At 39.7% G+C, this 22923-nt stretch overlaps 1 protein-coding gene across 2 annotated transcripts in view; it reads left to right on the top strand.

Annotated features, from left to right (window-relative positions):
* NDFIP1 (Nedd4 family interacting protein 1) overlaps positions 1 to 22923 on the top strand; it is a 199384-nt gene that overhangs the window by 105281 nt on the left and 71180 nt on the right. For both annotated transcript variants that reach the window (XM_053717164.1, XM_053717165.1), the window contains exon 2: positions 1554 to 1641. In XM_053717164.1, the coding sequence (XP_053573139.1) occupies positions 1554 to 1641 (88 nt within the window). The remainder of the gene's footprint in view (positions 1 to 1553; positions 1642 to 22923) is intronic.

Raw genomic sequence — 22923 nt, 5'->3', positions numbered from 1 at the left:
AGTATTCTAACACCATGCCTCCTTGGGTACCTGGCAGTAGTATGTATTGCTTATAAAGACATCATTTTTGTCATACTAGTGCGTATGCCTCAGAAAAACAGTAATAACTTTTATTAGAAGCATCTTTGCTAATGGTATAGTGCAAATTTTTTTTTATTTCAGACTTAAAGGGACAGTCAACACCAGAATTTTTGTTGTTTTAAAAGATAGATAATCCCTTAATTACACATTCCCCAGTTTTGCATAACCAATACAGTTATAATAATACATGTTTTACCTCTGTAATTACCTTGTATCTAAGCCTCTGCCGACTGCTCCTTATTTCAGTTCTTTTGACAGCCTTGCATTTTAGCCAATCAGTGCTTACTCCTCGGTAAATTCACGTGCATGAGCTCAATGTTATCTATATGAAACACATGAGCTAACTCCCTCTAGTGGTGAAAAACTGTCAAAATGCATTTAGATTAGAGGCGGCCTTTAAGGTCTAAGAAATTAGCATATGAACCTCCTAGGTTTAGCTTTAAACTACGAATACCAAGAGAACAAAGCAAAATTGGTGATCAAAGTAAAATGGAAAGTTGTTTAAAATTACCGGCCTATTTGAATCATGAAAGTTTATTTTGGACTTGACTGTCCCTTTAAATACACCCTTGCACATTTCATTTTTGACCTTTCTATCCCTTTAATTTTCAAAATGTGCCCCAATTGCCCCCAAACCTAAGTGTAATGTTCTTTTTTTATATTAAAAAAATGTAGCATCTTTATTTTATTTTTTTACATAACTGCACAAAGCTGTTTTTAGGGGTTAAAATGTGCGTGTGTGTGTGTGTGTGGGGTGTTAGAAAAAAAAATGGGGAACTGTGTTTTCTCTATAAATATATATGTATAACAATATGCTTATATACATTTATAGTTATTTGTTACCTTACCTTCCTCACCAGCCTCTTCTGTTCTCTTCAATACTGCGTCACAGGCACACTGTCTAATCACAGCGCATCAGATGTAGCTGTCGGCTGCTTTACCTAGCACAGGATCGCGCTACATGTAGTTCAAAGGGATGTGACCGATTGCACTGTGATTAGACAGAGCGCCTGTGACGCGCTGTTGAAGGAAGCAGAAGAGGCTGGCGACGAAGGTAAGGTAAGTACGGGTTTGAGGGTTTAATCTTTAAAATCCTTTTTTCTTTTGCAGGTGTCGCTAAGTTAATGTTACATAATTCTGCACATAGTCCAGAATTATGTAACATCAATTTGAATGTTGACTGTCACTTTACGGTGTTGAAACAGAAAAGGGATATATCTATCTCTATACTGTATATAGATTGGCCAGATTTGTATTTGTACTAATTAACATTGCTACTCACCTTATGATTGGGGCAGAACAAACTTTGTTTTCTGAGGTATTTTACAGCAAAAAAACATACAAAATAATGTGTATATACCTATATTGCAATGCTAATTACGTAAACCATTTTATTGGGAATTAAATTTTGAGTTTAATTTCTCTTTAAGAGTTTTATTTATTTGTATTTTTATTTGTATTTTTCTCTTTAGCTACAGAATGAAGAGGAACCTGGAGAAGATTCCCAGCCTGGAACAGATGCTCCTCCTCCATACAGTAGCATTGCCGGAGAGAATGCCGGTACAGTCATTTTTTGTTTTTGCAAGTAATTTACACACTCACTGCTTAATCTTTTCTTGCTGTCTTTGAAATGTTTTTATAGCTTTTATCACATATCGGAACATATAAAATTGACAGTGTTTTTGAATAATGCTGTGAGTTTTATATCTTCAGATATGCAATAATTTTATTTGCTAAGACATAAGATGCTGCTGCTATTTTCACATGCTTTTTTCAATTTAAAAATAAATAAATAAAAATCTTTATAGTTGCACGTGGGATGGGGTCTTTAGCCTTCTAATGAACACATATGGATGTTCTTGTACCCATTTAAAATGATTACGTTTAATATTATAATCTTTTTTTTGGTAAAGCACCACTAGATTTCCATTGTTCTCTCTAAAGGCCTGATGTAAAAAGCATTGTGATTATGACAATATTTTAAAAAGGTATCAGTCTTGCGATCGAGATTTACTGTGAAATCGGTGTTTGAAGACAGTCTCACCAAGAGGCGCTTTACTATACTTCTCTGTGGGAGGTGCTGCTTCTCTGACACTGACAGCATTGCCACCTGCATTGAAGATGTAATGCAAATGATACCGTTATTAATTACAATTTACATATGTCATCCGAAACTCAACCCCCTTTTTTTACAATTCAGTAGGGAAACAAGAAAATGCCGGGTATATTGTACATGTGTATACACTGTCTTATGTATATGTATTATATATGTAAAATGCTATGATATGTATGTGAAGTCTTTTTTTGTGATTTAAATAAACATGTTTTTAACATCATTAATATAGAACAGGTTTACTACAGTGTGGTTGCAATATTATAAGTTAAACATGTTCAGTACAGTGTTAAACGGACATTATACACCCCAAAAAATATGGGCTATTTAAATTAAGCATACAAAGAAGATAAAGTTTGTCATTGACATGTATTATCAATTTTGCTGCTAAAGCCTTCTAAAAATGATGAGAAAGTTTGAAGTGCTGTCACTACATAAGAATACGCCCATATTACGACTAGACTACAGAGCAAGTATTTTACCCACACTCCCTAGCTAGTGCAAGCCCTGCAGGGACAGCTGTGAGCGCTATGTGTGATTCAAAGGGATAATAAAAGGCTCCCTCCTACATCTATCAGACTGAAATCACTTGCCAGGAGCCATGTATTCAGACAGTGTATGGAGGGGGTTAACTGCCGTGTTTTCTATTTATTGATTAGGGCTACTGAAATCCCCCATTTCATTCCCAGGTTGGAATTTTGTAGGGGTGTGCTATGTGCTCCGTGTACCATTTATTGCTCTAACCAGAACACAGACTTGTATACTTTTCTCTACATGACGGCGGTACCGGTCACATCGCTCCAGCGTGTTTTTTGTGCCGAATCGGAGGCAGAGGTTTTCTTTTGGACTCAGATATCAGGAGTGGTTAAGACTCTTACACCAGTGCGGTATAGGCCTATAGTATGTGTGATATACAGATCCCAGCATAACGCTCACAGCGGTCCCTGCAGGGCTTGTACATTCCTCTGCTTTATCTGCAGCGTCTCCCTAAGCAGGTTGTCTGCTCTCACTAGGGGGAAGATCAGCTGCACCACAATAAATTAGCTGCGGTTAGCTTGCCTGCGCATACTGTATATGCTGTATATGTACAATCTAGTATACAGAGGAATGTACAAGCCCTGCAGGGACCGCTGTGAGTGTTATGCTGGGATCTGTATAGCACACATAATATAGCCCTATACTCGTGTAAGAGTCTTATCCCCTCCTGATACTGGAGTCCATGAAGCAAGTTACCGCGATCTTCAGAGGAGCATGCCTCTGCAAATACCTGCCACCTGACTGCTCTTTTTTCTGTTTATCTTCAGAGAAATCTTAAAGAAAACCTCTGCCTCCCATTCGGCACAAAGAACACGCTGGAGCGATGAGACCTTTACCGCCGTCATGTAGAGAAAAGTATACAAGTCTGTGTTCTGGTTAGAGCAATAAAGGGTACACGGAGCACATAGTACACTCCTACAAAATTCCAACCCGGGAATGAAATGGGGATTTCAGTAACCCTAATCAATAAATAAAAAACACGGCTACTAACCCCCTCCACACACTGTCTGAATACATGGCCCCTGGCAAGTGATTTCAGTCTGATAGCAAAAAGAGTGCTTTACCCCTACTATCATATAGGAAAAATTCTCACTGAAAAATACAGAAACGATTTTTTAACCATTCATACTTTTATCTTTATTGGTTTAACTATTCAATCATACACGTTTAAAAATCCTTAAACTCTAGATATTAATATTTAGCATAGCTGTGTGAATAATACCTCCTGAGAATCATGTATCTAGATGTGAAACATTGTAATTGGTTTGTATAATATCAATCAGTCAGATACACACATTATCTTTTGTAGCCGGCTATTAATAAATTCCAAAATAACGCTGTAACAAGAGGACCTGTTAATATGTGGGATGTCAGATGATGAGATTAAAGCTATCTAGTTAATACTCTATCTGTAATTATAAAGTCCTTGCTTGCACAGTTAACTTTAGCACAGCTGTTCAGTGTAATAGACTCTGCTTAATCTCTCTAGATATCAATATATAGCATAGGTGTGTGAATAATAATCAGAGTAACCCCTCTGAGGAAGTGTGAGCGAAACACGTGTCAGGGGTCTGGCTTCAGAGAGTTCATACTCTCTTTTTTTTAACCGCTTACTCAATATGATAATTGTTGATTGCAATAATTTTTGCAAATAGCTTGTAAATGTGTGTTATATTCTGAGATTAGATGTTATCTATGATAGTGAAACAAGTCAGTTAAACGTTAATCTAGCCCCCGCTATAGAAGGAGTTTAAGCAGACGGAATCTATTACACTGAACAGCTGTGCTAAAGTTAACTGTGCAAGCAAGGACTTTATAATTACAGATAGAGTATTAGCTAGATAGCTTTAATCTCGCAATCTGACATCCCACATATTAACAGGTCTTCTTCTTACAGCGTTATTTCTGAATTTATTAATAGCCGGCTATAAAAGATATTGTTTGTATCTGACTGCTTGATATTATAGAAACCAATCACAATGTTTCAAATCTAGATACATGATTCTCAGAGGTATTATTCACACACCTATGCTAAATATTACTATATAGAGAGTTTAAAGGGACTCTGAACCCAATTTTTTTCTTTTGTGATTCAGATAGAGTATGCAATTTCTTTCATGTAATTGGCAAGAGTCTATGAGCTAGTGACGTATGGGATATACATTCCTACCAGGAGGGGCAAAGTTTCCCAAACCTCAAAATGCCTATAAATACACCCCTCACCACACCCACAATTCAGTTTTACAAACTTTGCCTCCTATGGAGGTGGTGAAGTTTGTTCTAGATTTCTCCAACATTGGTGTGTCCGGTCCACGGCGTCATCCTTACTTGTGGGAATATTCTCTTCCCCAACAGGAAATGGCAAAGAGCATAGCAAAAGCTGCCCATATAGCCCCTCCTCTGGCTCCGCCCCCCAGTCATTCTCTTTGCCGCTCTGAACAAGTAGCATCTCCACGGAGATGGTGAGGAGTATGTGGTGTTAGTTGTAGTTTTTTATTCTTCTATCAAGAGTTTGTTATTTTAAAATAGTGCCGGTTTGTACTATTTACTCTAAAACAGAAAAGGATGAAGAGTTATGTTTAAAAGAGGAGTATGATTTTAGCAGCAGTAACTAAAATCAATTGCTGTTCCCACGCAGGACTGTTGAGCCCAGAGAACTTCAGTTGGGGGGAACAGTTGGCAGACTTTTCTGCTCAAGGTATGACTGGTCCATTTTCTAACAAGATTTTATAATGCTAGAAGACTGTCATTTTCCCTCTTTGGGATCGGTAAGCCATTTCTTTCATGTAATTAGCAAGAGTCCATGAGCTAGTGACGTATGGGATATACATTCCTACCAGGAGGGGCAAAGTTTCCCAAACCTTAAAATGCCTATAAATACACCCCTCACCACACCCACAATTCAGTTTTTACAAACTTTGCCTCCGATGGAGGTGGTGAAGTAAGTTTGTGCTAGATTCTACGTTGATATGCGCTCCGCAGCAAGTTGGAGCCCGGTTTTCCTCTCAGCGTGCAGTGAATGTCAGAGGGATGTGAGGAGAGTATTGCCTATTTGAATGCAGTGATCTCCTTCTACGGGATCTATTTCATAGGTTCTCTGTTATCGGTCGTAGAGATTCATCTCTTACCTCCCTTTTCAGATCGACGATATACTCTTATATATACCATTACCTCTGCTGATTCTCGTTTCAGTACTGGTTTGGCTTTCTACAAACATGTAGATGAGTGTCCTGGGGTAAGTAAATCTTATTTTCTGTGACACTCTAAGCTATGGTTGGGCACTTTGTTTATAAAGTTCTAAATATATGTATTCAAACATTTATTTGCCTTGACTCAGAATGTTCAACTTTCCTTATTTTTCAGACAGTCAGTTTCATATTTGGGATAATGCATTTGAATTAATCATTTTTTCTTACCTTCAATTTGACTCTTTTTTTCCTGTGGGCTGTTAGGCTCGCGGGGGCTGAAAATGCTTCATTTTATTGCGTCATTCTTGGCGCGGACTTTTTTGGCGCAAAAATTCTTTTCCGTTTCCGGCGTCATACGTGTCGCCGGAAGTTGCGTCATTTTTTGATGTTATTTTGCGCCAAAAATGTCGGCGTTCCGGATGTGGCGTCATTTTTGGCGCCAAAAGCATTTAGGCGCCAAATAATGTGGGCGTCTTATTTGGCGATAAAAAATAAGGGCGTCGCTTTTGTCTCCACATTATTTAAGTCTTATTTTTTCAGTGCTTCTGGTTGCTAGAAGCTTGTTCTTTGGCATTTTTTCCCATTCCTGAAACTGTCATTTAAGGAATTTGATCAATTTTGCTTTATATGTTGTTTTTTCTCTTACATATTGCAAGATGTCTCACGTTGCATCTGAGTCAGAAGATACTACAGGAAAATCGCTGTCTACTGCTGGAGCTACCAAGCTAAGTGTATCTGCTATAATTTTTGGTATCTGTTTCTCCAGCTGTTGTTTGTATTGCATGTCATGACAAACTTATTAATGCAGATAAAATTTCCTTTAGTACTGTTACATTACCTGTTGCTGTTCCGTCAACATCTAATTTTCAGAGTGTTCCTGATAAACATAAGAGATTTTATTTTTTAAATCCATTAAGAAGGCTATGTCTGTTATTTCTCCTTCTAGTTTACATAAAAGTCTTTTAAAACTTCTCTTTTTTCAGATGAATTTTTAAATGAACATCATCATTCTGATACTGATAATGGTTCTTCTGGTTCAGAGGTTTCTGTCTCAGAGGTTGATGCTGATAAATCTTTGTATTTGTTCAAGATGGAATTTATTCGTTCTTTATTTAAAGAAGTTTTAATTGCATTAGAAATAGAGGATTCTGGTCCTCTTGATTCTAAATCTAAACGTTTAAATAAGGTTTTTAAATCTCCTGTAGTTATTCCAGAAGTGTTTAATCTCCCTGATGCTATTTCTGAAGTAATTTCCAGGGAATGGAATAATTTGGGTAATTCTTTTACTCCTTCTAAACGTTTAAGCAATTATATCCTGTGCCATCTGACAGATTAGAGTTTTTTTGGGACAAAATCCCTAAGGTTATGGGGCTGTCTCTACTCCTGCTAAATGTGCTACTATTCCTACGGCAGATAGTAATTCATTTAAGGATCCTTTAGATAGGAAAATTGAATCCTTTCTAAGAAAAGCTTACTTATGTTCACGTAATCTTCTTAGACTTGCTATATTTTTAGCGGATGTTGCTGCAGCTTCAACTTTTTGGTTAGAAGCTTTAGCGCAACAAGTAACAGATCATAATTTTTTAGCATTATTATTATTCTATAACATGCTAATAATTTTATTGGTGATACCATCTTTTGATATCATTAGAGTTGATGTCAGGTATATGTCTCTAGCTATTTTAGCTAGAAAAGCTTTATGGATTAAACTTGGAATACTGATATGTCTTCTAAGTCAACTTTGATTTCCCTTTCTTTCCAGGGTAATAAATTATTATTTCAACTGTTTCTGGAAGGAAGGGAACTTTTTTTCCAAAGGATAAAAAATCTAAGGTAAATTTAGGTCTAATAATCATTTCGTTCCTTTCCTCACAATAAGGAACAAAAGCCTGATCCTTCATTCTCAGGAGCGGTATCAGTTTGGAAACTATTTCCAGTTTGGAATATATCCAAGCCTTTTAGAAAACCTATAGCCAGCTCCTAAGTACCCATGAAGGTGCGGACCTTATTCCAGCTCAGCTGGTATGGGGCAGATTACGTTTTCTTCAAAGAAATTTTGATCAATTCCGTTCTCAATTTCTGGTTTCAGAACATTGTTTCAGAAAGGTACAGATTTGGCTTCAGTTAAGGCCTCCTGCTAAGAGATTTTTTTCTTTCCCGTGTCCCAGTTAACACAGCAAAGGCTCAGCATTTCTGAAATATGTTTCAGATCTAGAGTTGGCTGGAGTAATTATGCCAGTTCCAGTTCTGGAACAGGGGCTGGGGTTTTATTTTATCTCTTCATTGTACCAAAGAAGGTCAATTCCTTCAGACCAGTTCCGGATCTATCAATATTGAATCGTTATGTAAGGATACCAACATTCAAGATGGTTACTGTAGGACTGTCCTGCCTTTTGTTTAGCAAGGGCATTATATGTCTACAATAGATTTACAGGATGTGTATCTACATATTCCGATTCATCCAGATCACTTTTAGTGTCTGAGATTCTCTTTTTAGACAAGCATTACCAGTTTTGTGGCTCTACCGTTTGGCCTAGCCTCAGTTCCAAGAATTTTTTTCAAAGGTTCTCGGTGCCCTTCTTTCTGTAATCAGAGAACAGGGTTTTTTGGTATTTCCTTATTGGACAATATCTGGGTACTTGCTCAGTCTTCTCATTTTCGAAGAATCTCATACGAATCGACTTGTGTTGTTTCTTCAAGTTCATGGTTGGAGGATCAATTTACCAATCAGTTCATTGATTCCTCAGACAAGTGTAACCTTTTTAGGTTTCTAGAATAGATTCAGTGTCTATGACTCTGTCCTTGTCAGACAAGAGAAGTTTAACATTGATATCAGCTTGTCAAAACCTTCAGTCACAATCATTCCCTTTGGTAGCCTTATGCATGGAAATTTTAGGTCTTAGGACTGCCGCATGAGATGCGATCTCCTTTGCTCGTTTTCACATGCGACCTCTTCAGCTCTGTATGCTGAACCAATGGTGCAGGGATTACTCAAAGATATCTCAATTAATATCTTTAAACCGATTATACGACACTCTCTGACATGGTGGGCAGATCACCATCGTTTAGTTCAGGGGGCTTCTTTGTTCTTCCGACCTGGACTATAATCTCAACAGATGCAAGTCTTACAGGTTGGGGAGCTGTGTGGGGGTATCTGACGGCACAAGGGGTTTGGGAATCTCAGGAGGTGAGATTTCCAATCAATATTTTGGAACTCCGTGCAATTTCAGAGCTCTTCAGTCTTGGCCTCTTCTGAAGAGAGAGTTGTTCATTTGTTTTCAGATAGACAATGTCACAACTGTGGCATACATCAATCATCAAGGAGGGACTCACAGTCCTCTGGCTATGAAAGAAGTATCTCGAATTTTGGTTTGGGCGGAATCCAGCTCCTGTCTAATCTCTGCGGTTCATATCCCAGGTATGGACAATTGGAAAGCGGATTATCTCAGTCGCCAAACGTTGCACCTGGGCGAATGGTCTTGACCCAGAGGTATTTCCTCAGATTGTTCAAATGTGGGAACTCTCAGAAATAGATCTGATGGCTTCTCATCTAAACAAGAAACTTCCCTGGTATCTGTCCGGATCCAGGGATCCTCGGGCGGAGGCAGTGGATGCATTATCTCTTCCTTACAAGTGTCATCCTGCCTATATCTTTCCGCCTCTAGTTCTTCTTCCAAGGGTATTCTCTAATATTCTAAAGGGATGCTCGTTTGTCCTGCTGGTAGCTCCAGCATGGCCTCACAGGTTTTGGTATGCGGATCTTGTCCGGATGGCCTCTTGCCAGCTGTGGACTCTTCCGTTAAGACCAGTCTTTCTGTCTCAAGGTTCTTTTTTCCATCAGGATCTCAAAACCTTAATTTTAAGGTGTGGAGTTTGAACGCTTGATTCTTGGTCAAAGAGGTTTCTCTGACTCTGTGATTGATACTATGTGACAGGCTCGTAAATCTGTATCTAGAGAGATATATTATAGAGTCTGGAAGACTTATATTTCTTCAGGATGGTTTAGATAAAGGTTTGTCCGCAAGTTTCTTGAAAGACAAATCTCTGCTCTTTCTGTTCTTTTTCACAGAAGGATTGCTAATCTTCCTGATATTCATTGTTTTGTACAAGCTTTGGTTCGTATAAAACCTGTCATTAAGTCAATTTCTCCTCTTTGGAGTTTGAATTTGGTTCTGGGGGCTCTTCAAGCTTCTCCTTTTGAACCCATGCATTCTTTGGTCGTTATATTACTTTCTTGGAAAGTTTTGTTTCTTTTGGCCATCTCTTCTGCCAGAAGAGTCTCTGAATTATCTACTCTTTTTTGTGAGTCTCCTTTTCTGATTTTGCATCAGGATAAGGCGGTGCTGCGAACTTCTTTTGAATTTTTTACCTAAGGTTGTGAATTCTAACAACATTAGTAGAGAAATTGTGGTTCCTTCATTATGTCCTAATCCTATGAATTCTAAGGAGAAATCATTGCATTCTTTGGATGCTGTTAGAGCTTTGTAATATTATGTTGAAGCTACTAAGTCTTTCCGAAAGACTTGTAGTCTATTTGTCATCTTTTCCGGTTCTAGAAAAGACCAGAAAGCTTCTGCCATTTCTTTGGCATCTTGGTTGAAATCTTTATTTCATCATGCTTATGTTGAGTCGGGTAACACTCCGCCTCAAAGGATTACAGCTCATTCTACTAGGTCAGTTTCTACTTCCTGGGCGTTTAAGAATGAAGCTTCGGTTGATCAGATTTGCAAAACAGCAACTTGGTCCTCTTTGCATACTTTTTCTAAATTCTACCATTTTGATGTGTTTTCTTCTTCTGAAGCAGTTTTTGGTAGAAACGTACTTCAGGCAGTGGTTTCAGTTTGAATCTTCTGCTTATGTTTTTTCATTAAAATTTTATTCTGGGTGTGGATTATTTTCAGCAGGAATTGGCTGTCTTTATTTTATCCCTCCCTCTCTAGTGACTCTTGTGTGGAAAGATCCACATCTTGGGTAATCATTATCCCATACGTCACTAGCTCATGGACTCTTGCTAATTACATGAAAGAAAACATAATTTATGTAAGAACTTACCTGATAAATTCATTTCTTTCATATTAGCAAGAGTCCATGAGACCCGCCCTTTTTTGTGGTGGTTTTGATTTTTTTGTATAAAGCACAATTATTCCAATTCCTTATTTTATATGCTTTCGCACTTTTTTCGTATCACCCCACTTCTTGGCTATTCGTTAAACTGAATTGTGGGTGTGGTGAGGGGTGTATTTATAGGCATTTTAAGGTTTGGGAAACTTTGCCCCTCCTGGTAGGAATGTATATCCCATACGTCACTAGCTCATGGACTCTTGCTAATATGAAAGAAATGAATTTATCAGGTAAGTTCTTTCATAAATTATGTTTTTCTTAGACTCATAACAGAATGAAGGCTTATTAATGGGCTATATACTGGTTGACACTGTTGTGGGCTAAATCGATTGCTTTATTTGATATTTATATGTGTTTTGAAGTGTTTTTTGAAACTTGAGAATAATTGGTAATGTTTTTAAGCGCCAGGCAGTCGTTTAGACACCTTTCCCAGTCAGGAAGGGCCTTTCACTATAGTAGGCAGAGCCTCATTTTCGCGCCTTAATTGCGCAGTTTCTTTTGGATGCAGTGCATGCAGCTTCATATGAGAGGGTCTGGTGGCCATTAAAAACGTTCCTGGAAGGCTTATTTCGGTGGCGAATAATCTCCAAGGACAGGTGAAGCCGCAGCAAACGCTGTGGCTGGGACTGTAGTGGGTTTAAAATTGTGAATTGATAAAACAGCTCCGGTTTCCTCATTTAAGGGGTTACAAACTTGAAAATTGGGGTGCAATACTTTTAAAGCATTAAGACACTAGGGTGCAAATTTGGTAAGGATCGGATATTTCCTTCATAGTTTTTCACACATGCAGAAATAAAGTGTGCTCTGTTTAACATTTAAAGAGACAGTAACGGTTTTGTTTAAAAACGGTTTTATTGCATTAATAGCCTGTATAAGCCTGTCTAACATGTCTGTACCTTCAGATAGAACATGTTCTGTATGTATGGAAGCCAAGGTGGTCCCCCCTTTAAATGTATGTGATAATTGTGCCATGGCGTCCAGACAAAGTAAGGACAGTACTGTCACATTTAATAAGGTTGCCCAAGATGATTCCTCAAATGAAGGTAGTGGGGGTAGTTCACCATCCTCTCCTTCTGTGTCAATACCAGTTATTCCCGCGCAGGCGACTCCTAGTACATCTAGCTTGTTACTATGCAACAATTAACGGCAGTAATGGATAATTCTATAGCTAATATTTTATCCAAAATGCCAGCATTTCAAAGAAAGCGTGATTGCTCAGTTTCAAATACAGTAGAGCAAGAGTGCGCTGACGATAATTTATCTGTCATACCCTCACACCAGTCAGAATTGGCAGTGAGGGAGGGTTTGTCGGAGGGAGAAATTTCTGATTCAGGAAGAGTTTCTCAACAGGCAGAACCTGATGTTGTGACGTTTAAATTTAAGTTAGAGCATCTCCGCGCCTTACTTAAGGAGGTACTAACTACTCTGGATGATTGTGACTCTTTGGTCATCCCAGAAAAATTGTGCAAAATGGACACATTTCTAGAGGTCCCTGATGCCTTTCCGATACCTAAAAGGGTGGCAGACATAGTGACTAAGGAGTGGGAGAAGCCAGGCATACCTTTTGTCCCACCTCCTATATTTAAGAAAATGTTCCCCATGGTCGACCCAAGGGAGGACGCATGGCAAACAGTCCCTAAGGTTGAGGGGGCAGTTTCTATGCTAGCCAAACGCACGACTATTCCCATTGAGGACAATTGTGCTTTCAAAGATCCTATGGATAAAAAATTGGAGGGTTTGCTTAAAAAGATTTTTGTTCAGCAAGGTTTCCTCCTCCAACCAATTTCGTGCATTATTCCTGTCACTACGGCGGCGTGTTTTTGGTTTGATGAACTAGAAAAGTTGCTCAATAAAGAGACTCCATATGAGGAAGTCATGGACAGAATTCACGCACTTAAGTTAGTTAGTTCCTTTATTTTAGATGCCGCTTTGCAATTGGCGAGGTTAGAGGCGAAAAATTCAGGGTTTGCAATTGTGGCGCGCAGAGCGCTCTGGCTAAAGTCTTGGTCGGCGGATGTATCTTCCAAGACAAAATTGCTCAATATTCCTTTCAAAGGTAAGACCCTTTTTGGGCCAGAATTGAAGGAGATTATTTCAGACATCACTGGGGGAAAGGGCCATGCCCTCCCACAGGATAGGCCTTTCAAGGCTAAGAATAAGTCCAATTTTCGTTCCTTTCGTAACTTCAGGAACGGACCGTCTCCTAACTCTGCAGCCTCTAGACAAGAGGGTAACGCTTCCCAGGCTAAGCCAGCTTGGAAACCAATGCAATGCTGGAACAAGGGTAAACAGGCCAAGAAGCCTGCTGCTGCTACCAAGACAGCATGAAGGGGTAGCCCCCGATCCGGGACCGGATCTAGTAGGGGGCAGACTTTCTCTCTTTGCTCAGGCTTGGGCAAGAGATGTTCCGGATCCCTGGGCACTAGAAATAGTCTCTCAGGGTTATCTTCTATAATTCAAGGAACTTCCCCCAAGGGGAAGGTTCCACATGTCTCGCTTATCTTCAGACCAGATAAAGAGACAGGCATTCTTACATTGCGTAGGAGACCTATTAAAGATGGGAGTGATACACCCAGTTCCAACAACGGAACAAGGTCAGGGGTTTTACTCAAACCTGTTTGTAGTTCCCAAAAAAGAGGGAACTTTCAGACCAATTCTGGATTTAAAAATTCTAAACAAATTCCTCAGGGTTCCATCGTTCAAAATGGAAACCATTCGAACTATTTTACCTACAATCCAGGAGGGTCAATACATGACTACCGTGGATTTAAAGGATGTGTACCTACATATTCCTATCCACAAAGATCATCATCAGTTCCTAAGGTTCGCCTTTCTGGACAAGCATTACCAGTTTGTGGCTCTTCCATTCGGTTTAGCCACTGCTCCAAGAATCTTCACAAAGGTGCTAGGGTCCCTTCTAGCGGTTCTAAGACCGTGGGGCATTGCAGTGGCACCTTACCTAGACGACATTCTAATTCAAGCGTCGTCCCTTTCCAGATCAAAGGCTCATACAGACATTGTATTAGCCTTTCTCAGGTCTCACGGGTGGAAGGTGAACGTGGAAAAGAGTTCCCTGTCCCCGTCTACAAGAGTTCCCTTTCTGGGAACAATAATAGATTCTGTAGAAATGAAGATCTTTCTGACAGAGGTCAGAAAATTAAAGCTTCTAAAGGCGTGTCAAGTTCTTCATTCTATTCCTCAGCCTTCCATAGCTCAGTGCATGGAAGTAATAGGTCTAATGGTGGCAGCAATGGACGTGGTTCCTTTTGCTCAAATTCATCTAAGACCATTGCAACTGTGCATGCTCAGACAGTGGAATGGGGATTATGCAGACTTGTCTCCCCAGATTCAAGTAGACCAGTTAACCAGAGACTCACTCCGTTGGTGGTTGACTCAGGATCACCTGTCTCAGGGAATGAGTTTCCGCAGACCAGAGTGGGTCATTGTCACGACCGACGCCAGTCTATTAGGCTGGGGCACGGTCTGGGACTCCCTGAAAGCTCAGGGTCTATGGTCTCGGGAAGAGTCTCTTCTCCCGATAAACATCCTGGAACTGAGAGCGATATTCAATGTGCTCCGGGCTTGGCCTCAACTAGCGAAGGCCGGATTCATAAGATTCCAGTCGGACAACATGACGACTGTAGCTTACATCAACCATCAGGGAAGAACAAAGAGTTCCTTGGCGATAAGAGAGGTATCCAAGATCATCAAATGGGCGGAGGATCACTCCTGCCATCTATCTGCAATTCACATCCCAGGAGTAGACAACTGGGAGGCGGATTATTTGAGTCGTCAGACTTTCCATCCGGGGGAGTGGGAACTCCACCCGGAGGTCTTTGCCCAGTTAACTCAATTATGGGGCATTCCAGACATGGATCTGATGGCGTCTCGTCAGAACTTCAAGGTTCCTTGCTACGGGTCCAGATCCAGGGATCCCAAGGCGACTCTAGTGGATGCATTAGTGGCGCCTTGGTCGTTCAACCTAGCTTATGTGTTTCCACCGTTTCCTCTCCTTCCCAGGCTCGTAGCCAGGATCAAACAGGAGAAGGCCTCAGTGATTCTGATAGCTCCTGCGTGGCCACGCAGGACTTGGTATGCAGACCTGGTGAATATGTCATCGGCTCCACCATGGAAGCTACCTTTGAGACAGGATCTTCTGGTACAAGGTCCATTCGAACATCCAAATCTAGTTTCTCTGCAGCCGACTGCTTGGAAATTGAACGCTTGATTTTATCCAAGCGTGGGTTTTCAAATTCAGTGATAGATACTCTGGTCCAAGCCAGAAAACCTGTGACTAGAAAGATTTACCATAAAATATGGAAAAAATATATCTGTTGGTGTGAATCCAAGGGATTCCCCTGGAGTAAAATTAAAATTCCTAAGATTCTTTCCTTTCTCCAAGAGGGTTTGGATAAAGGGTTGTCAGCGAGTTCTCTAAAAGGACAGATTTCTGCTTTATCTGTTTTGTTACACAAACGCCTGGCAGCCGTGCCAGATGTACAAGCCTTTGTACAGGCTTTGGTCAGAATCAAGCCTGTTTACAGACCCATGACTCCTCCTTGGAGTCTAAATTTAGTTCTTTCAGTTCTTCAAGGGGTTCCGTTTGAACCTTTACATTCCATAGATGTCGAGTTACTATCTTGGAAAGTTCTGTTTTTGGTTGCTATTTCTTCTGCTAGAAGAGTTTCTGAATTATCTGCTTTGCAGTGTGATCCACCCTATCTGGTGTTCCATTCAGATAAGGTCGTTTTGCGTACCAAACCTGGTTTTCTTCCAAAAGTAGTTTCCAACAAGAATATTAACCAGGAAATAGTTGTTCCTTCTCTGTGTCCGAATCCAGTTTCAAAGAAGGAACGTTTGTTACACAATTTAGATGTGGTCCGTGCTTTAAAGTTCTATTTAGACGCAACAAAGGATTTCAGACAAACTTCATCTTTGTTTGTCGTTTACTCTGGTAAGAGGAGAGGACAAAAAGCTACTGCTACCTCTCTTTCTTTCTGGCTGAAAAGCATCATCCGATTGGCTTATGAGACTGCCGGACGGCAGCCTCCTGAACGAATCACAGCTCACTCTACTAGGGCTGTGGCTTCCACATGGGCCTTCAAGAACGAGGCTTCTGTTGATCAGATATGTAAGGCAGCGACTTGGTCTTCTCTGCACACTTTTGCCAAATTTTACCAATTTGATACTTATGCTTCTTCGGAGGCTATTTTTGGGAGAAAGGTTTTGCAAGCCGTGGTGCCTTTCGTTTAGGTAACCTGATTTGCTCCCTCCCTTCATCCATGTCCTAAAGCTTTGGTATTGGTTCCCACAAGTAAGGATGACGCCGTGGACCGGACACACCAATGTTGGAGAAAACAGAATTTATGCTTACCTGATAAATTTCTTTCTCCAACAGTGTGTCCGGTCCACGGCCCGCCCTGGTTTTTTAACCAGGTTTGAAAAATTTCTTTCTCTATACACTACAGTCACCACGGCACCCTATAGTTTCTCCTTTTTTTCTCCTAACCTTCGGTCGAATGACTGGGGGGCGGAGCCAGAGGAGGGGCTATATGGGCAGCTTTTGCTGTGCTCTTTGCCATTTCCTGTTGGGGAAGAGAATATTCCCACAAGTAAGGATGACGCCGTGGACCGGACACACCGTTGGAGAAAGAAATTTATCAGGTAAGCATAAATTCTGTTTTCTACGTTGATATGCGCTTCGCAGCATGCTGAAGCCTGGTTTTCCTCTCAGAGTGCAGTGAATGACAGGGATGTGAAGGGAGTATTGCCTATTGAATGCTATGGTCATCCTATCGGGGATCTATTTCATAGGTTCTCTGTTATCGGTCGTAGAGATTTCTTCTCCTACCTCCCTTTTCAGATCGACGATATATTCTTATATACCATTACCTCTGCTGATTCTCGTTTCAGTACTGGTTTGGCTATCTACTATATGTAGATGATTGTCTTTTGGTAAGTAAGTCTTTTATTTATGACACTCTCAGCTATGGTTTGGCACTTTTTATGTAAATTTCTAAATATATGTTTTATACTTATATTTGCCATGATTCAGGTTAATCAGTATATTTCCTTCTTACAGACTGTCAGTTTCATTTTTGGGAAATGCATATAAATAAAAAAAAATTCTTACCTGAAACTTTTTTTCATTTGACTTTTTTTCTAAATTGCGGGCTGTTAGGCTCACGGGTGCAAAAAATGCTAGAATTTATTGCGTCATTTTTAGCGCAAGACTTTTTGGCGCGAGAATTACGTTTGTTTGACGTCAATGACGTAATTTCCGGCGTCGTAGTTGACGCCGAGAGTTTTCACGTAGTTGCGTCATCTATGACGCTCGTGTTTGTTGCAGACGTTTTTGGTGCCAAAAAATGTGTCAGTTGTGGGTGTCATACTTGGCGCCAGTTTTTTTGACATTTTTTAAGTCTTTGTTTCTTTTTGCTTCTGGTTACCAGAGGCTTATTCTGTTTGCATTTTTTCCCATTCCTGAAACTGTCATTTAAGGAATTTGATAATTTTGCTTTATATGTTGTTTTTTCTATTACATATTGCAAGATGTCGCAATCTGACCCTGTATCAGAATCTACTTCTGGAAAGCTGCTGCCTGATGTCGGTTCTACCAAAGCTAAGTGCATTTGTTGTAAACTTGTGGTAACTGTTCCTCCGGCTGTAGTTTGTGTTAGTTGTCATGATAAACTTTCAAAAGCAGACAATATTTCCATTAGTACTAATCCATTACCTGTTGTTGTTCCTTCAACATCTAATGTTCAGGATATTCCTGTTAATGTAGGAGAATTTGTTTCTAATTCTATTCAGAAGGCCCTGTCTGTTATACCACCTTCTAATAAACGTAAAAGGTATTTTGAAACTTCTCATAAATCAGATGAATTTTTAAATGACCGTCAACATTCTGATTTATCTATCTCTGATGAGGATCTATCTGGTTCAGAAGATTCTGCCTCAGATATTGACACTGAAAAATCTTCATATTTATTTAAGATGGAGTTTATTCGTTCTTTACTTAGAGGTGTTGATTGCATTAGATATGGAGGAGTCTAGTCCTCTTGATATTAAAACCAGTAAACGTTTAAATTCGGTTTTTAAACCTCATGTAGTTATTCCAGAGGTTTTTCCAGTTCCTGATGCTATTTCAGATGTAATTTCTAGGGAATGGAATAGTTTGGGTACTTCATTTACTCCTTCTTTAAGGTTTAAGAAACTGTACCCTTTGCCAGCTGATAGATTGGAGTTTTGGGAAAAAAATCCCCAAAGTTGATGGGGCTATCTCTACTCTTGCTAAACGTACTACTATTCCTACGGCAGATAGTACTTCTTTTAAAGATCCTTTAGATAGGAAGCTTGAATCCTTTCTAAGGAAGGCTTATTTATGTTCAGGTAAACTTCTTAGGCCTGCTATTTCTTTGGCTGATGTTGCTGCAGCTTCTACTTTTTGGTTGGAGGCTTTAGCGCAACAAGTGCCAGAGCATAATGTGTATAGCATTGTTAAACTTCTTCAACATGCTAATAATTTCATTTGTGATGCCATTTTTGATATCATTAGAATTGATGTCAGGTATATGTCTTTAGCAATTTTAGCTAGAAGAGCTTTATGGCTTAAACCTTGGAATGCAGATATGACTTCTAAGTCAACGTTGCGATCTCTTTCTTTCCAAGGTAATAAATTATTTGGTTCTCAGTTGGATTCTATAATTTCAACTGTCACTGGGGGGAAGGGAGCTTTTTTGCCTCAGGATAAAAAATCTAAGGGTAAATATGGGACTGCTAACCGTTTTCGTTCCTTTCGCCAGAATAAGGAACAGAAGCCTGACCCTTCCCCTAAAGGAACGGTTTCCAATTGGAAGCCTTCTCCAGTCTGGAATAAATCCAAGCCTTTTAGAAAATCAAAACCAGCTCCCAAGTCCGCATGAAGGTGCGGCCCTCATTCCAGCATAGCTGGTAGGGGGCAGATTACGATTTTTCAAAGATGTTTGGATCAGTTCAATTAAAAATCATTGGATTCAGAACATTGTTTCTCAAGGGTACAGAATAGGTTTCAAGGTAAGACCGCCTGTGAGAAGGTTCTTTCTCTCACGCATTCCAGTAAACCCAGTAAAGGCTCAGGCTTTCCTGAAATGTGTTTCAGACCTGGAGTCATCTGGGGTAATTGTGCCAGTTCCATATCTGGAACAGGGTCTGGGGTTTTATTCAAATCTGTTTATTATACCAAAGAAAGAGAATTCCTTCAGACCAGTTCTGGATCTAAAAATTTTGAATCGTTATGTAAGAATACCAACATTCAAATGGTGACTATAAGGACTATTCTGCCTTTTGTTCAGCAAGGGCATTATATGTCCACAATAGACTTTACAGGATGCATATCTTCATATTCCAATTCATCCAGATCACTATCAGTTCCTTAGATTCTCTTTTCTAGACAAGCATTACCAATTTGTTGCTCTTCCTTTTGGCCTAGCAACAGCTCCAACGATCTTCTCAAAGGTTCTCGGTGCCCTTCTCTCTGTAATCAGAGAGCGGGGTATTGCGGTGTTTCCTTATTTGGACGATATCTTGGTACTTGCTCAGTCTTTACATTCTGCAGAATCTCACACGAATCAACTCGTGTTGTTTCTTCAAAGACATGGTTGGAGGATCAATTTACCAAACAGTTCCTTGATTCCTCAGACAAGGGTAACCTTTTTGGGATTCCAAATAGATTCAGTATCCATGACTCTGTCTCTAACAGACAAGAGACGTCTGAAGGTTCCGACAAGCTGAAACCAATTTCAGTCTCAGTCATTCCCTTCAGTAGCTATGTGCATGGAAGTTTTAGGTCTCATGACTGCAGCATCGGACGCGATCCCCTTTGCTCGTTTTCACATGAGACCTCTTCAGCTTTGTATGCTGAACCTTTGGTGCAGAGATTATATAAAGATATCACAATTGATATCCTTAAATCCCAATACTCTACTTTCTCTGACTTGGTGGTTAAATCACCACCGTTTAGTTCAAGGGGCCTCTTTTCTTCGTCCAACCTGGACTGTGATTTCAACAGATGCGAGTCTTTCAGGTTGGGGAGCTGTCCTGGGATCTCTGACAGCGCAGGGGGTTGGAAATCTCAAGAGGCGAGATTACCAATCAATATTTTGGAACTCGATTTTCAGAGCTCTTCAGTTCTGGCCTCTTCTGAAGAGAGAATCATTTATTTGTTTTCAGACAGACAATGTCACAACCGTGGCGTATGTCAATCATCAAGGTGGGACTCACAGTTTTCAGGTTTTGAAATAAGTATCTCGGATACTTGCATGGGCGGAATCCTGTCTAATCTCTGCGGTTCATATCCCAGGTATAGAAAATTGGGAAGCGGATTATCTCAGTCGCCAGACTTTACATCTGGGAGAATGGTCTCTTCACCCAGATGTGTTTCTTCAGATTGTTCAGATATGGGGGCTTCCAGAAATAGATCTGATGGCTTCTCATCTAAACAGCAAACTTCCCAGGTGTCTGTCCAGATCCAGGGATCCTCAGGCGGAAGCAGGGGATGCGTTGTCACTTCCTTGGAATTATCAACCTGCTTATATCTTTCCGCCTCTAGTTCTTCTTCCAAGAGTGATTTCCAAAATCATGATGGAACGTTCCTTTGTACTGCTGGTGGCTCCAGCATGGCCACACAGGTTTTGGTATGCGGATCTTGTTCGGATGTCCAGTTGCCAATCTTGGCCACTTCCGTTAAGGTCAGACCTTCTATCTCAAGGTCCGTTTTTCCATCAGGATCTCAAATCATTAAATTTGAAGGTATGGAGATTCAACGTTAGTGCTTAGTCATAGAGGTTTCTCTGACTCAGTGATCAATACTATGTTGCAGGCTCGTAAATCTGTGTCTAGAAAGATTTATTACCGAGTTCGGAAGTCTTACATTTCATGGTGTTCCTCACATAAGTTCTTCTGGCATTCTTTTAGAATTCCTAGAATTTTACAGTTTCTTCAGGATGGTTTGGACAAGGGTTTGTCCGCAAGTTCCTTGAAAGGACAAATCTCTGCTTTTTCTTCCTGACATTCATTGTTTTGTTCAGGCTTTGGTTCGTATCAAGCCTGTCATTAAGTCAATCTCTCCTCCTTGGAGTCTTAATTTGGTTTTGAGAGCTTTACAGGCTCCTCCGTTTGAGCCTATGCATTCTCTGGACATTAAATTACTTTTTTAGAAAGTATTGTTTCTTTTGGCTATCTCTTCTGCTAGAAGAGTTTCTGAATTATCTGCTCTTTTTGTGAGTCTCCTTTTCTGATTTTTCATCAGGATAAGGCAGTTTTGCGGACTTCATTTAAATTTTTACCTAAGGTTGTGAATTCCAACAATATTAGTAGAGAAATTGTTGTCCCTTAGTTGTGTCCTAATCCTAAGAATTCTTTGGAAAGATCTTTGCATTCTTTGGATGTGGTAAGAGCTTTGAAATATTATGTTGAAGCTACTAAAGATTTCAGAAAGACTTCTGGTCTATTTGTTATCTTTTCTGGTCCTAAGAAAGGTCAGAAAGCGTCTGCTATATCTTTGGCTTCTTGGTTAAACTTTTGATTCATCATGCTTATGTGGAGTCGGGTAAATCCCCGCCTCAGAGGATTACGGCTCATTCTACTAGGTCAGTTTCTACTTCCTGGGCTTTTAAGAATGAAGCTTCTGTTGATCAGATTTGCAAAGCAGCAACTTGGTCTTCTTTGCATACTTTTACTAAATTCTACTTCAGGCAGCTGTTTCAGTTTGATTCTTCTGCTTATAATTTCAGTTTTTTTCATTATAAGATTAAAACTTTTTGATTTGGGTTGTGGATTCTTTTTTCAGCGGAATTGGCTGTCTTTATTTTTTATCCCTCCCTCTCTAGTGACTCTTGCGTGGAGTTCCACATCTTGGGTATTTGCTATCCCATACGTCACTAGCTCATGGACTCTTGCCAATTACATGAAAAAAACATAATTTATGTAAGAACCTACCTGATAAATTAATTTCTTTCATATTGGCAAGAGTCCATGAGGCCCACCCTTTTTTGTGGTGGTTATGATTTTTTTGTATAAAGCACAATTATTCCAATTCCTTGTTGATGCTTTCGCTCCTTTCTTATCACCCCACTTCTTGGCTATTCGTTAAACTGAATTGTGGGTGTGGTGGGGGGTGTATTTATAGGCATTTTAAGGTTTGGGAAACTTTGCCCCTCCTGGTAGGAATGTATATCCCATATGTCACTAGCTCATGGACTCTTGCCAATATGAAAGAAATTAATTTATCAGGTAAGTTCTTACATAAATTATGTTTTTAAGCAACTTTCTAATTTACTCCTATTATCGATTTTTCTTCATTCTCTTATTATCTTTATTTGAAAAGCAAGAATGTAAGTTTAGATGCCGGACCATTTTTGGTAAACAACCCGGGTTGTTCTTGTCGACTGGAGGATAAATTTACCCACCAGTAAACCAGTGCTGTCCAGCGTTCTAAACCAAAAAGTAGCTTAGCTGCCTTCTTTTTCAAATAAAGATAGCAAGAGAACGAAGAAAAATTGATACTAGGAGTAAATTAGAAAGTTGCTTAAAATCACATGCTCTATCTGAATCATGAAAGAAAAAATGTTGGTTCAGTGTCCCTTCTAAGTGTTTTTAAACGTGTATAAACGAATAGTTAAACCAATAAAGATAAAGTATGAATGGTTAAAAACTTGTTCCTGTATTATTCAGTGATAATTTTTTCCTTTATAATTATAGGGGATAAAGCACTCATTTTTTTTTTTTTGTTTTTTTTTTTGTTACAGACTTTGTAACTCATTTTTCTATGGGTCTCCTTAGTGCTATATTGCCCTCCTAACAGGTGCTTGTTGATTACCAACATATTTGGCACCTATAGGTACT

Source organism: Bombina bombina, chromosome 6 (assembly GCF_027579735.1).
Source record: "Bombina bombina isolate aBomBom1 chromosome 6, aBomBom1.pri, whole genome shotgun sequence".
NCBI classification, from domain to species: Eukaryota; Metazoa; Chordata; class Amphibia; order Anura; family Bombinatoridae; genus Bombina; species Bombina bombina.
The sequence above is the reverse complement of the archived record's forward strand: the minus strand, read 5'-3'. Positions and strand labels throughout refer to the sequence as shown.